Genomic DNA, 15,691 nt, shown 5'->3' with positions numbered 1-15,691 from the left:
CTATAAAATAAGTTGGAGCCATGATCTCAGGGGCTCCTCTTGGCTCCAAGTTCTGTGAGCATGGGGGGAAGAGCCTGGGGCTTTGGGTGGAAGCAGAGCTCTTGGCTTTTCCCTTCACTCTGGAACAGGCTGCCTAAGGTGGGCTCATCAGAAGCCCCAGGGAAGGCAGGAGCACGAGGCTTTCTCCTTGTGGCTTCCACTGGCTCTCCTGCCTTTCCTAGTTCCTAATACTGCTCTTGTTCCAAGAGTCAAGACCGGGCCAGCCGGGAGCCTCCAAAAAACAAAACCCAAAAGAGAATGATCCCAAGTCAAAAAGCACCACCTCCGGCCCCAGAGAACACCCCCACGTTTCAGGGAAAGCAGCCAGCCCCCGGGGCTCCAGTATCGAGGTCAGCCTGGGCCAGAGCGACCCCAAGGGGGCCAGCCTGGGTGCTTGGCCTTGGAAAAATGAAGGCAGTCTGGCTGCAAAGACCCAAAGAGCTCTCCTGGAGAGAAGGTGGACCCCAGAGACAGAGGGGGCCACGGCGGGGGCCGCGGGGGGATAAACTTCCCACAATCACAGCCGCCCCAAAATGAAGTTGGCAAGCTAAGAAAGCGCTCCCGCTCCCAAAGGCTTTGATCCAAGGCTAAGCATGGAAACCATCGGTGGCAAATCCCCGCTGAGGTTGGAAAGGCCCATTCCCCTAGTTATCTCATCTGCTCCTTACCACTGCCCTGGAAGGGAGGCGCTGTCCTGCTACAGGGGAGGGGACTGAATCCGAGACTCAGTGACTTACCCAGGGGCACACGGCTTGCGAGTATCCCAAGCAGGATGGGAGCTGGGAGAGTCTTGCACTTCAGGGCCTCTCACTGCGGACACCAGCTTCTGAAGCCCCTTCCCGAAGCTCCCAGGGGACACTGAGAAATTGGCCAGAAGGAAAGGAGCCAACGGCCCCGGGCCGGCTTAACCAGTAATCGGGAAGAGGCGGAAAGCCACTGGGGTGGGGGGGGGGATGTTGGTCATTCTTCCACAAGTCCTTCCGAAGGACATCTGGGTGGGCTTGTGTCTGTGTGTGGGAGCCGATCGTTGTGCTGGGGACTGAGGCCATCTGGCCATCTGTGTTTAAATAGATACACATAAGGGCAGCTAGGTGGCGCAGCGGGTAGAGCACCAGCCCTGAAGTCAGGAGGACCTGAGTTCAAATGTGACCTCATTCACTTAACCCTTGTTAGCTGTGTGACCCTGGGCAAGTCACTTGACCCCAATGGCCTCAGGGAAAAGAGACACATATATTACATACATATACAATGTATACATACTTATATACATGTGTATTGCATATAGAATATCGTCATGCGTGTGTACATGTACATGTATTGTGTGTGTGGGTATACACACAGGTGTGTGTGACATATGTGCACATACACATGTTGTGTATTATGTGTATACATATGTAGCCCCGGAGTTGAGCTCTGGAGAAAACCTGAGAACAAAGGGGAAAAAACAAAGGCATTTCAAGCTAAATGGGGTGAAGACACCTGGGGAGCTGAGAACGATTCCTGGGAGGCAGGCCTGGCTGGCCGGGGAAATGGTGCCCTCAGACTCAAACTGTAATAGGAAACTTGGAAAGAGAAAAGGCTTTGGAGGAGGAAGAGGATGAGGTCTGTTCCGGACACACTGCGCTCAGGGCGTCTCCGTGAGAACCAAAAGGCAATCGATGATGGAGGGATCTCGGGGTCAGGACCAAGGGATTGGGAGAGAGACCCACCTGGGTCAGGACAAGAGAGAGACCCACTCGGGTCGGGAGAGACTCACCGGGTCAGGAGAGACTCACCCGGGTCGGGAGAGAGACTCACATGGGTCGGGATAGGAGAGACTCACTTGCAGAGGGGTGATCACTAAACCCAAGTTTCCCCTGCAAGCTATTTGACCTTTTGTCTTTCCCTCCATCCCCTCTCTCCTGATCTCAGATAAGAGATAAAAGAGATTGATTGCCAATTCATCAGCAGAAATGCCCTGGACAACGACTGTTTGCTGGCAGGCAGAGGAGACCCCGTCCTGAGAGAGGGCCCTACCTTTGGAGCCCAAACCAGGCACCACTGCCTCCCAGCTGCGTGACTCTGGACAAGTCCCTTCCTTTGGATGGGCTTGAGTTTGCTCCTCTGTGAAACAGGGATGAGACTGTCACTCTCCCAGTATTGAGGTGAACCTGTGATAGGAGGCCCTTTGGGTACGGCACCCTGAGACTGAGAGGTGTGGCCTTCTGAGCATTACAGTCCAACATCTGGGTCCTTGGTGCCATCTGGTGGGTTGGGGGCTTCTCAGGGAAGCCCACCCATGAAGGACAGAAGCCTTGAGCTGGGGAGAAGGGAGGGGAGACTTGCAAGCTGGGTTTTAACTGTGGAAGACCGCCCGGTAGGGAGAGATCCTCTTGTGCTGTGGCCCAGGAGCAGAGAGGACGGGGAGCTGTCCAGCAGGCGGATGGGCTGCCCGCAGAGGCAGAGGGAGCGGCGCCTGCCCACCAGAGCTCTTCAAGGAGGTTCAAGGAGTGCCCAGGGCTCAGATGCTTGTTCAGATCTGGGCTGGACCCGGAGAGGTCCTTTCCACCTCAGTCTTCAGATGAATAAGTCCCCCACCCTGGTCCAAAGGGAACTCTTATATAAGCCCAGGGCAGATTGTGGTCAGAGCACCCAGCCCTAAACTGAGCTCCAAAAGAGGGAAAGTTTCCCAGTGAACTTGGTTAAGGCACTCCCCCCCACCTCCCCTGGCCCCGGGCTGAGCACAAGCTCCCCTCTGAGCAGTGGGGAGGGGGGGGGTTTCTCTCTTAGCTCCCCCACGTACTCCCTCAGAGAGCTTTCTCAGCCTTAAAATGCTCAAGAAATGGAGGCATCCATGTTGACATCTACACTTCTGTCTGGGGAAATCAAGGAAGGCTCACGATGGTGGGCAGCATTTGAACTGGGTTTTGAAGGATGGTCGTATACGACCAATTATTCTTGGGTTTGTAGTGAGATAGGTCTTCCAGCATTCAGGGAGTGCCTGAGGCCCGAGAGGAGACAGAGCAAACCTTCCCGCTGCACCACCAAGGGGAGGGTACGAAGGGTGGGGGGATCTGTGCCCCACCCTACCAACCTCCCCTCCTGTTTCTATTCTTCCTACAGTCTCTCTTGTTATCAGCCTCGATCAAGCGAGAAGGGGACTCTCCCACAGCCTCTCCGCATTCCTCCGATGATCTGCACCACTCTGACAGATATCAGGTGGGTCCCAGCACCTCACACTCGAGCCGTACTCCCTGGCACGTGGGTCCCAGCACCTCACACTCGAGCCATACTCCCTGGCACGTGGGTCCCAGCACCTCACACTCGTGCTACTCTCCCTGGCAGGCCACAGTCTGCTGGGATGAGAGCAAATGAGTCCATCATTCCCCTGCCCCAGAGCTGGGGGATTGGGAGGGGGGAGAAAGAAGGATGGATCTCTGTCTCTCCCACAAACCTGGACCCATTGACTCTGTCCCTCAGAGGTAGGCCTGGATGACCACTCTAACCCCTGGTTAAAGATTGAGAGTCAGAAGGGCAGCTTTGGGATAAGCTTAGAGGGAGGGCTTTCCTAAAAGCAGGCCACACACCTGCAGGCCCAGAGTTGGGTTCTGTACGGCTGTCTAGAGAGTCTGAGGACTGGAATGCCCTTGGAAACATGGCAAGGAATCAGGCACCAAGGACTCAAACCCTAGGCTTTGGCCCTGGTTACTTCCACCCTCAGCAGAAAGGGCATGGTGGTAAGCAGAACATGGCTCGTGACCACCATGCAGGCTGCTGCCAAGGCTAAGCCTGGCAGCCTGGAAAGCTCCTGACCCAAAGGTAAGCCTGGCAGTGGGGATTTGAGGGTGCTGGAGGCAAGCCCTCCCCTTTTCCCTCTCACACTAACCAGAGTAAAGGTCTTCTTTCTCACAAGCCCGGGGGTCCTAAAATCTGTGACTGTCAATAGATCGGAGAAGATGGAGTTGAGCCTGAGCAGGGAATGGTTTGGGAGAGTCTACCCAAAAAGGCAGGGGGAGAGACTGCGAATGTTGTAGGAGCCAGGATGACAGGGGAAAGTCAATGAATCACACATCCAACTAGAAAGAATCTCAGGTAACCTTTCCCCTATCTGTAGCTTTTTTGACCCATCTCTGCCAGTGTCAGAGAATTCAGAGGTTTGGGGGAGCTCTTCAAAAAGAAACAGCCAGAGACAGAGAAAGGGATCCATAAGGCAAGGATAGAAGGGAGAGAAAGGAAGGGGTAAGGAGAGGATAGGGGGAAAGAGGACAGGAGAGGAAAGAGGGAGTGCTGGACTTAGAAACAGGAAGATCTGAATTCAAATGCATCTTCAGACATTAGCTATGTGACCCTGGACAAGTCACTTAACCCTATTTGCCTCAGTTTCCTCATCTGTAAAATGAGCTGGAGAAGGAAATGGCCAACCACTCCAGTATTTTTACCAATAAATCTCCCAAAAGGGAGAACCAGACCCAAATGAAAAACAACTAAACAACCACCACAAAACTTCAGGCAATAGTACTCTACAGATGGTCTCCTAAGAGCATGTTACCACCCTAGGATGTTTATGCCTCTTATGTTACATATTACAAAGCTAGGAGAGCTTTGGCTCTGTTGCCAAAGAATGGATCTGTTGATCTCTTCGTCACACTGTTGACTTATGCTGAATTTACAATCCACTAAAACCCCTAGATTTTTTTTTCCAAAGAGGTCTTGTCTCCTAGCCAGTCCTCTCCCATTTTGTATTTATAAAGTCATTTTTTTTAAAATCCAAGTAAAAGACTTTACATTTATCCCCATAAAATTTCAATCGCTTTATTAAATTCACCCCCATGCTCTAGCCTAGCCTTCCTGTTAAAATCCTGATTTTGGTATCAACCTGTCAACTTAGGGTTCCCTGCAACCATGATCAGTCTCTAAACCAGCATTTATTAAGAATCCACATGCAGCAGTACTGTGCAAAAAGGAAATGAGCCCTGTCTTCAGGGAGCTGACTTTCAAATGAGAGAAGGAAGAGATTTGTTCCCAGATAAGGAAATAGGTGGGGGAGGGTCTACCAAGAGCAAGCACAATATTTAAGTGATTTTACAGGGACAGGCCGTACATAGGACAAAACTTCACAAGCCTAAAGCCAACAGCTTCCCGAGTCATTCCACTGAAGATAAAGCTGGCATTTAAGCTTTCGTGACGACTTTGGATCCAGTCATTTAATTGGTTTCAAAGTCACCTAAATGTCCTATCACTCACAGACCATCTCTACCCAGCTTTTCTGCAAGAGCATCACGAGAGGCTTTGTCAAAACTACAGATCCCCAGATGTGCCAGTCTAGTGGCCCTATCAACCAAGGGAAGTCTGGCTTATCTAACCACCTCCTGTCCTGACGGGGCCCAGCTGGTTCTTGCAGTCCCCTTTCCCAGGCTAGATGTAGCAAGGTATCCCGGACAAGGGGAGAGTCCTCTGGGCTTGAATTCCAGACTGGATTCTTTCTAGCTGTGCAACTGTGGCCATGTCAACCTCAGTTTCCTCCTCTGTAAAATGTAGATAATAACCGCAGTTGTTATGAAGTAGAAGTGTCTAAAGATGACTTTGGTCACCCTTAAAGTGCTCCCCAAAATCCTATATCAAGAATTGCTCCCAAGCCATCACTTTATAGGGATCGCTTTAGGATGCCGCCAGTAACCGAAGCCTCCCCTCTTTGGAAAGATCAGGAAATGGCTGCCCTTCTCAAGCCTGAGGAATCTCTAGCATCTTTCCTAAGCTTTCAGGGATCAGCAGCAAGCTTTTCAGAAACCTCACCTCCAGTAGTTGAGGTATTATTAGTCCATTTGATCCAAGCAGCTTGAATCTGTCCAGCTCTCTCTAAAGCCCTGTCTTGCCTTCCTTATTCCAAAGATCATCTTCTATGGAACAAAAAATAACAGCATTTCCTGCTCTCTTCCATCTACCCTCTCATCCCCACCACTACCACTATACCCTAACCCAAGCTATGGTCCTTTCCTTGCTCCCTCTGTAACCACCCAAGCCTTGCCTCAAGGAGGGCTCCGTCCTGCCCAGCAGACCCTTTACCTGCTGAAGAAGCCTTGTGCCCTTCGCCATTCGCCATCATACACTATGTGCTAGGCCCTGAACTGGGCGGGTGCTAGAGATCCAGATACAAAGACCAAAACAACTCCCAAGGAAGTGCCATTCTAATGAGAAAGACAGCAAAGCCATAAATAAGTATTGTTATTGGGTCGTTTCAATTGCGTCTGACTCTTCTTGACCTCACTTGGGGTTTTCTTGGCAAAGATACCGGAGCAGGTTTTCATTTCCTTTTCCAGCTCATTTTTTTACATATGAGAAAACTGAGGCAAACAAGGTGAAGTAACTTGTCCAGGGTCACATAGTTAATGTGTCTGAGGCTGGATTTGAACTCAGGTATTCCTGACTCCAAGTCATACTGTATCCACTCTGTCCCACATATAAGTACAAATACAAAGAGAATAAATGGCAATCCATGCAAAGTAGTCACAAAGCAGTTGGGGCAGAAGGGCATTTGGGAGGTTCATGCAGTCAATGGTGCTTGGGGTGTCTTGAAGGAAGAGATCCTAAGGAATAAAAGTGATTGGGGACTGGCATGGAGGCCAGGCCAGTGCCAAAACATGGAGTTTAGATATTGAGACAAGAGAGAAGGTGGGTTTGGCCAGATCATGGAGTGTAGAAGAGTACGTAACAACCAATGAGACTGGAAAGAGAGGCTGGGGCCAGGTTTGAAGGGCTTTAAAAAATGAATTTGAGCCTGGGAAGTAAATAATAATGAAGAGGAGGATCGATGACATTTACATAGTGTTTCGGTGTCTGCAAAGTATTCTTCCTGCTTTATTTCCTATGACAACTTAGGGTGGGACCAGGTTGCAGAAGCTTTGAATGTCATACAGTGGAGATAACGGGAGAGTTGGGTAAAGGGTTTTGAAAAGAGAAGAGATTTGGGGATGGGGGGGGGGGGGGGAGAGAGAGACAGAGAAAGAGACTAACTCCCCAGTGGCCTCATTCATCCTCAGGGAGGCCTTTTCTCCTGGGGCCAAGTGGAAGCTCTCTGGGTCTCATCAGTCACCTGCAGAGGGATTTGCTGTTTCCAGGCCTTGGTTGGGTCCCATGGGGATATGAATGAGGAAGTCATGATTCCCACCTTCATAGGCTCATAGGCCTCCTTACTAGAAAGACTAATCATATTCAGATAATGGCAATGTGGACAGGGAAAAAGATCCCTGAAGGGAGGTGCTGACAAAAGCATTATGGGAGCTCAAGGAAGCTCCGAGGTGAGAGGGAGCCCAGGGAATAAAACCCTTCCAGCTCATCCAAGGGGTCTGGCAAATTGAAGCTTACCTCCTTAGCACACTGAGGTAGGAAGTAAGGTAAGTGATAAAGACATGACAGGAAGCAGGAAGGGGCAAGCCATGTCATCCAGAAAAACAGCTGGGGTGTTCCCTCCCAGGCTCTGGGGGCCGGAGACCGGCCCCAAAGCTGATATATAAGGGGGGGGGGGGGGCAGACAGCTGCTACAGGTCTGAGGTCAAGAATAGCAAAACCCAAACTTCCCTGGCTTGAGGTCAGGACGAGGGTGCGACCCCAGAACAGACTCAGCCGGACGGCGGGCACTTTGGAGGGGGTCAGAGCCAGACGGATCCCGACAGGCAGACCCGTGACCGAAAAAACCAGATCCACCAAGTTCTAAGAGCTGTGCCAGGGTTGGGTGGGATCCAAATGAAAGCGGCCCGAGGCGGGCCGGCAGGCGGACAGTCCCGTTGAGGGTTGGATAGGGTCAGACTCAGACGCAGACAGGCAGGCCCGGTTGAGGCTTCCGGGTAAACATCAAGGAGGAGGGCGGGGGAGCGTCGGGCCAGCCTGATCCAAGTGCAGATACACCTCGGCTACAGCCCTTCCTCGGGGGCGGGGTCAGCCCCGCGGATCCATCCCAATCCCAGGGGCCCGACCGATACATATGGCTACATCTCCCCCAGAACGGATCCGTGGTGATACATAAGGATACATCAGCTAAGGGCCCAAGGCTGGACCCATACGGCACCCTCTTGCCTGAGGGGCGGGGTCAGACGCGCGGATCTCGGGCCGGTACATCCCGTTCCGAGGGGGTGGGACGACTGACACCGCCCCCTCCGCAGCCGATACACGGGGATACGTCTTGTTCCAAGGGCCCGGATACACAATGCCACGGCCAGCTCTAAGGGGCGGGGTCCGCCCCCAGACCCGGGGTTAATACATCACATTCGGGGGGAGGGGGAGGGGGTGGTGACAGACACCCCACCCTCCCATTCTAAGGCCCGATGGTTGATACACAATAGTTCGTTCTGGTCTTAGGGGCGGGGTCGGAACCTTCTCATTCTAAGAGGACCGGGAGGGGCGGGGTGGGCGGCCACAGGCGAACACTCCCCGAACTACGGGCGGGGGCGGACTCGCAGGCCCCCAAAAGTTACTGCCCCTTGATACGTCTCATACTCAAGGCCCAGGGCGGATCCATATTGATCCACGCAGTTCCAAGAAGGCCTAGCAGGCCGGGGTCAGCCAACCTTCGGCCACTACCAATCCTAAGGGGAGGGAGCGGGGTCCCCGGCGCTCCCCCTACCCCCATTCGGAGGGTGCCTGCACGCCGCGGCCCCGCCCCCTGCGGGCGCTGCCCGTGACCTCTCACACCGGGCGCGCGGCGGCAGCGGCGGTCACATGACGAGGGCCAACATGGCCGCCGCCGCTGCTGGGAGCTGAGGCGGCGCCGCCGCCGGGCAGCCGCGGGGAATCCGCCCGCATCGGCGGCCTCGGGGCCGGGCGGGGGCCGGGGCGGCGGCGCGGGGGCCGGGGGCGGCTATGCCGAGGGTCCGGAACCGCGGGCGCAGCGGGGCGGCCGGCGTGGGCGGTGGCAGGAGGGAGGAAGTAGGTTTGTTGACACGGGCCGGGCCTGGGGGGAGGGGCGGGGGCGGCCCCGGGAGGGAGAGGGGGCCCGGAGAAGGGAGGGGAGGGGGCCTCGCCGGGCCGGCGCCCCATCGAACCTCATCCCACCTCACCGTGCTCCTCTCCTTCCCTCCCCGCTCTGCTGCCGCCTCCGCCGCGCCGTCCGCCCGGATTTCCCCTCAGACCTTCCTGAGAGTGAGAGCCAACCGGCAGACCCGGCTGAATGGTGAGTCCGGCCCGAGAGCCCTCCCCGGCCCTGGGCATCCGGCGTCATTGCGCGCCCGTCGCGATACACAGGCACAATGGGGTTTGGGGCTGGCAGGCCCTCGGAGCGCTTCTGAGGCCGGGGGCCAACTACCTGGGCAAAACTACCGTTATGTAGCCCAACTCCCTCGTTTTACAGAAGGGGAAACTGAGGCCCGCGGGGCCCGCCAGGATGGAGCCGGGATGTCCGCTCAGGGCCTTTGCCTTTAACTCCCGGTTTGCTAGCGCAGCTCCCTGTCGGACCCTGACCGTGACACCCCCCATTCCCCCCCACGGCCCCGGCTGGGTACCAGCTCTGCCTGTGTTCCGAAGGACGAGCCCCAGCTACTGCGCTGGCTCTAGGCTTGGCCCTCCCCCTGCTAGGCCATCACCGAGGTGGGCCAGTTGGGGTTAAGTGACTAGTCCAGGGTCACACCGCTAGTAAGTGGTAAGTGTCTGAGGCAGCATTTGAACTCAGTTCCTCCAGCCGCCCAGTAGCATCACTTAAAGAAGCTCCTCCCCTCATCCCTTTCCACACCAATGACGTCATGGGTCTGAGTGCTGCTGGGCACAAAGGCCTCACCCTCCCAGAGCGTCCACTCTGCCCATTCCTGTGAAAAGAAAGCAAACCAACCGTCTCCCAGGGCTGGGCAGGGAGCTGGGATCCCCAGAGGCACAAGCCAGTCAAGGCCGCAGCTGCCTGCTAAGCTGTGCCAGCGCAGAGAGCCTCTCAGAGGGAAGCGGGAGCATTAAGCGGGATTAGGAAAGGCTTCTGGCTGCAGGTGGGATTTAAGCCAAGCCGGAGGGCAGCCTGGGAAATGTCGGGGGTCAGGAGTGGCCAGTGTCACTAGAAGAAGGGAAAGGTGGGGAGCCCCCCCACTTGTGAAGGGCTTGGAAAGCCGAAAGAAGAGGTTCTGTTGAGCCCCAAGCCACGAAAGCTCGTTGAGGGGGATGGTCAGACCTGCCCCTGGACAGCTGAGGCGAGGGCCCAGAGCGGGAGGCGAGGGCCGCCTGCAGCAGAGAGAAGGGCCAGGCTTGGGGAAGCGGCACAGAAGGGAAGTCACCGTTGGCGACAGGTTGGAGCGGGGTGGGCGGCAGATATGGAGGATCGGGGATGATGCCGAGGTTGCGGCTGGAAGATCAGTGGTGGTAAACACCCCCCTCCCATCCCCACTCCCACCCCAGCAATAAGGAAATAACAAAGATGGGGAGAGTCTGAGGGAAGAGCCCACTTTGGGACGTGTTAAGTTTGAAATGTTCCTTAAGCAAATGGAGATGTGAGACTGAAACTTGGGAGAGGTGAGGGCCGGACAGAGAAACCTGTGAGTCACTTCTGTGGAGCCCGTACAGAGAACTGGCTCCTGAGAGAACCCGATAAAAGGCTTTATCGCGAGAAGGCCGAGTCCCGGGCGGGGGGAAGCAGAGAGCCCCGGCACAGGACCCCGAAGGGGAGAGTGGGAAGGAGACGAGGGACCGGGGCGCTTGGGGAGGAAGCATGAGGATGGAGAAACCCCTGGATCTGGTAAAGGGGTTGCTGGACAGGCTGGGAAGGACCTCGGGCAGAAACTGGACGTTGAGATGTAGCAGGGAGGTCAGTTTGGCTGCAGTGTGGGATGTGTGAGGGGGAGAAATAGCGAGTCCATCTGGACAGATAGACTAGAACCAACACATGGAGGGCTTAAATGGGTTTGTCTCAGGCAACAGGGAGCCACCGAAGCTTCTTCAGTAAGAGTGACCTGGTCTGTGCCAAGGGGCAGCGGCCCCGCCGCAGGAAGGCCATGGCTCTTGAAGACTCATATACACAGCTCTCATTTACATAAACCTCCAGCAAGGCAGAGGACCCGGGGACCAGGGAAAGATGTAGAGAGCAGGCCTAATACCCTCAATTTACAGATGGGGAAACTGAGGCCCACAGAGGCAAAGGCATTTGCCCTAACTCTCACAGGAAGTGAATAGCGAAGGCCTTATCCACCAATTCTAAAGCTTTCTCCACTGCCAAGGAGTCCCTTCCTGAAACTTGGGCCCCTGGCACCATGATGCAAGCTTCCTAAGGCAGGCGCGCTGCTGTCGGCCTCAGCATAGGGCGGGCCATTCGGAAAGCTGGACTACCTCAGCTGGCCTGGCCCAGCCCAGTGGAGGAGAGAAGGCTTCCTTCGCCCCCTTGGGTTTTCACTAGCTTCCTTTCCTGCAGTCCTTCGTCACTGAGCACCTCCTGCCAGGACCTTGGGCTTGTCCAGGAGAGCCCCAGAGGGCGAGGTAAGATTTAGAAGAAGAGGCAGGCCCCAATGCTGGCTCTCGGGAGCCCCTCCTCCCCCCTGCCCCCAGCCCTGGTGGACGATGATCTCCAGATCCCTTCCTTCTCCAGAGCCAATGCTCTGGAGCCCGTTTCCCTGGCCCAGCTACACTCAGGGCCTCCAAGTCTTCCCGAAGCCAACGGTCTGCTGGCAGTTTCCGCCCCAGGCTGTGATGGCTCCTGGTTTGAGGTTGGCAGCCCGATGGGCCCGGTGCCGAACACAGAGAGGAGCCTCAGGCACTTGAGACGTTGGCCCGTGACTCAGAGACGGGCACATCCATCTTGACCTCTCACCTCTCTTGCCAATTTCCAGCATCACCGTGTGTTCAGTGCTTCTGCTGCCCACATCACCCCCGTGGGCCCGTTTGGCCATGTGCCGAACCGTGCAGTTCCTGAGTCCCATGGACTGTGCCTTTTGTTCTGGTTCCTTCGGGGTCACGGGAGCCCAGAAGGGGGAGGCGGGCGGCCTGCCGCATGCTCCCCTCAGTCAGTGCCTCAGTTTCCTTCTCTGTAAAATGAGGATAAACCAGAGAATCTATAAGGTCCTTGCAGCTCCAGCATTGGGGAGAATGAGAGAAACTCTGCTCTCAGAGTAGGTCTCTGTGCCCCCAGTAACTGGCAGCCTGTCCCCCATCTGCTGGGGAACAGAAGGAAGAGGGGATGGGCATCCCAGCCCCTTGGCCGTGACCGAGACCTCACAGGGCGAGGGGAGAGGAGGGTCTGACCACGTTACGTGGTCTCTTTGGCCCCAGCCTTCCATCAGGCACAGTCCCTGGGGGCAGATTGTGGAAAGCATGCTGGGCTGAGAGCCCAAGGGCCTGGATCATGTCCTGCCCCAGACATTTGTTCTTGTCGTGATGTTGAGCAAGTGCCCCCGGCCCCCCTGAGCCTCAGTGGGCCTGCCCCCTGGGTATGGCTGAGCGTCAGCCACCCCTGGGCAGGCTCTGGGAAGCGGGAGTCAGCCAGGGCACCCTCCTCCATCTCACCTCCTGGTTCCCTGGGCCGACCCAGGAGGGCTTTGGCTGCCCTGGATGCCAAGGTGGGCGCCTCTTCCTGCCCAGGCCAGAGCGTCCAGCGGAGAAGGAGTTAAACGTATTCTTCCCTCCTGCTAGCTGAGCCATCAGTAATAGGCGAGGCAGGCAGGCTGGGCTGGTGGCTCTCCAAGGGTCTTCTGACAGCCTAATCATCATTATTAATGCTAATAAACATTAGTGAACTCCTCACCTCCCAGCAGAAGGTTGAAATAATCAGGGAAGAGCCCAGGTCCCCAGGAAGCTGTCGGTGGGGAAGCTGGAAAGACAGCAGGCGGGGTGGGGTCTGGGGGAAGAGCCCCCAGCCCAACCCCCAAGTACTGCCCCTGCTTCCCTGAGTTCTTGGGCTCTGGGGTCTGGCGAGCTGCAGCAGGAGAGGGATCGGTGAACTAATTAGAAATGATCGCTCTTTCAGCATTAATTAGCTCTGCCATGGGCTCCCTGGCCCACAGCCCCCCTCTCTGAGGCCACTCCCTCCCTCCCTCCATGATTGGAAGTGATGGGGCTCTGGGGAGCACAGAGCTCCCAGGATGCACCTGGGCCCAGTCAGAGGCTTCTATGCAAGTGACCCTTTGTTATTTTGAGTCATCTCAGAGACTCTTTGATCTCAGTCTATCCCTCTGTAAAATGGGACAGCACAGTACAGTGAGAGGGCCAATGGCCTTAGTTGCAATCAGAAGACCAAGTGTGACCCTAGGCAAATCACCGAGGGACCTCAGTTTCTTCATCTATAAAATGGGAGTAATAATGCTTGAGGGCAAGTGTTTGTAAACCATCCTCCTCCTCCCCCTCGGTCTCTGGGGGAATATTGAACCACATGAACACTTAGGCCACACAGAAACAAACTCCAGCCAAGGTCTGAAAAATTTCAAGTCAGCCACTTGCCCCTTGTGTGCCTGGACAGCCCAATGCATGGCCAGCACAGAGCTCCCGGGCAGAGCCCCCTAGATCGCAGTCACTGCCTGCCCAGGGTGGGCAGGGAGCCTGGGGTGGGGGAGTGCCCTGCAGAGGGTGGAGGTGGGGGAGGACAGAGCCCGCCTTCCCAGGCCTCCTCCGGTGGGCTTCTGGGGCCTGGCCCCGTGCCTCGCAGGGACGGCGGGCCGGTGTCATTGGTGCCTTGTGGTTGGTTTTTCTGTGTAGCTCGAATTGGGAAGATGAAGCGTCGGAAGCAGGATGAAGGCCAGGTATGTCCCCTGTGCAGCCGCCCCCTGGCAGGATCGGAGCCCGAGATGAGTAGGCATGTGGAGCAATGCCTTTCCCAGGTAGAGGTGCCAGTGCCGCCCCCGCGCCCTCCCTCCCCCGCCCCCGCCCCCTGCCCAGCCCGGGATGTCCTGAGGGGCAGGGCCGCTGCCCCCCGGCACGCCTCCGTGCCCCGCTGGGCAGCCTCCGCCCCACCCGGGACCCCACCTGCCTGCTCTGCCCCCCCAGAGGGAAGGCTCCTGTGTGACCGAGGATGACTCCGTGGACATCGAGACCGAGAACAGCACCCGCTTCGAAGAGTATGAGTGGTGCGGGCAGAAGAGGATACGCGCCACGACCCTGCTGGAGGGCGGCTTCCGAGGTAAGGTCCTGGCCGGGGCCGGAGGCACGCTCAGAGCATATTAACGGCCCGGGCCGGCGGGTGGGGAGGGGAGTGACGACAGAAAGCGGCTTGATCAGCCCCCGCTGATGCATCGAAGGTGACAGCTCGGGCGGCTTAGCGCCCGCATCAAATATTAAAGGGACGGTTATGCATTTATCACTCCATCCCTTTTAAGGTTGATAAATGAGAATCCAGCAGCCCGCTGCACACCTCCAGCGCTTCGGGCCCTCAGGGCTCCCAGACAAACACATTTTATGTTTCCCTCCTTCTCCTTGTTCTCGGTGTCAGGGAAATCAGTTACAGAGGAAGGAGTGAGTTATGGCAAAATTTGACCTCCTGTGAGCTTTATTGGCGAATGTAATTTTAGTTCCAGGCCCGTCCCCTCTCCCTCCTCGCCCTCAGCCTGACCCAGGAGGGAGCTAGCTGCGCAGCTTTCCCCTCCCTCCAGGCTCCCAGGGCTGGGGCGCCTGGACGTTGAGACCCCCAAGGGGAGCGGTTGGACCACGGGCCGTGGCAGAGACCTTGGGCCTATTTTGATTTGGAGAGGAGTCCCATCTCCCACGTCTGGGTATAATTTAAGCAGCACCAACCTGGAGATCAGAGTTGGGCCCCCTCGGCCATGTCCAGGGCAGGACCAGGCTTGGAGACTGGGGTCTGCTCCTGTGTGGGGCCAAGGGGGAGGCTTACGCCCTCCTGGCTCCTGGTCGGGCAGATGGACTCCCTGCCTTTGTCCACAGTGAGGTGGGCTCTGGGGGGAATGGGCAGGGCTCGGCGGGCCCCAGGGGCAGAGGCGAGTCTTCTCCCAAGGAGGGCGCGCACCCATGGAGCCTCCTCCTTACGCAGGAGGGGCCTGGTATAAAGCAGAATTGGGATTTCCAGAAGCTAAATGAGGATTCTGAGTGCATCTGGCCAGCACTGCCCGGGGGCTGGTCAGTGAGGGAGGCCATCTGCTTCCCAGCTGCCTCGAGCTCTGGGAGAGAGTGCTGCCCCAGCTCCCGGGGCCAGCTGTGTCACCCCGATCCCAGCAGTAGGGAGACCGGGCTGGGCGGGCCGAAAGGGGCTGGACCAGACACTCGTTCATTCTCTCTTCCTCTGGCTGAGAAATGGCTCGGGTCGCTCTGGTCTCTTATCTCAGCCTCTCATCTGGAGGGGGGAAACGCAATCCCCGTGCGCCGACGGCAGACTGAGGCACTAAACCCAGGAGAGCTTTCTCAAGGCCATCATAGCTTTGTTTAATGATGGACAAACTGAGGCACAGAGATGCTAAGCGCCTTTCTGGGCTCACACAGCAAGGAATCATCTGAGGAGGTATTTGAATCCCAGCCTTCTCTCTCATGCTGCTGGAGACAGGACGATTCCATGGCAAGACAGCCAGGCCCCAGCAGTGATCTGGGACAGGCTGGCTTGGCCTGGACAGTTGGGTTCCTTCCCAGAGCCCAGCCCCCTCTGTAGAGAGAAGCTCTCGCTGCTCCATCAACGTTCCCTCCCAGGCATGTGGGCACCGGAGGGGGCGTAGCTGGTGGGGGGAGGAACCTCCCAAGGCACAAGGGGCTGCTCTTGCTCCCGGGAGATGGGATTCTGGCAACG

At 56.6% G+C, this 15,691-nt stretch overlaps 1 protein-coding gene across 3 annotated transcripts in view; it reads left to right on the top strand.

The window, feature by feature from the left end:
* RNF220 (ring finger protein 220) overlaps window positions 1-15,691 on the top strand; it is a 247,401-nt gene that overhangs the window by 215,298 nt on the left and 16,412 nt on the right. For 2 of the 3 annotated variants that reach the window (XM_051999872.1, XM_051999871.1), the window contains exons 5-8: window positions 3,142-3,237; window positions 9,139-9,181; window positions 13,663-13,784; window positions 13,951-14,083. In XM_051999872.1, coding sequence (XP_051855832.1) covers window positions 3,142-3,237; window positions 9,139-9,181; window positions 13,663-13,784; window positions 13,951-14,083 — 394 coding nt within the window. The remainder of the gene's footprint in view (window positions 1-3,141; window positions 3,238-9,138; window positions 9,182-13,662; window positions 13,785-13,950; window positions 14,084-15,691) is intronic. The other variant, XM_051999873.1, reaches the window with a different exon arrangement.

This window comes from Antechinus flavipes, chromosome 4, assembly GCF_016432865.1.
Source record: "Antechinus flavipes isolate AdamAnt ecotype Samford, QLD, Australia chromosome 4, AdamAnt_v2, whole genome shotgun sequence".
NCBI lineage: Eukaryota > Metazoa > Chordata > Mammalia > Dasyuromorphia > Dasyuridae > Antechinus > Antechinus flavipes.
This window is presented reverse-complemented; position numbering and strand designations above follow the sequence as displayed.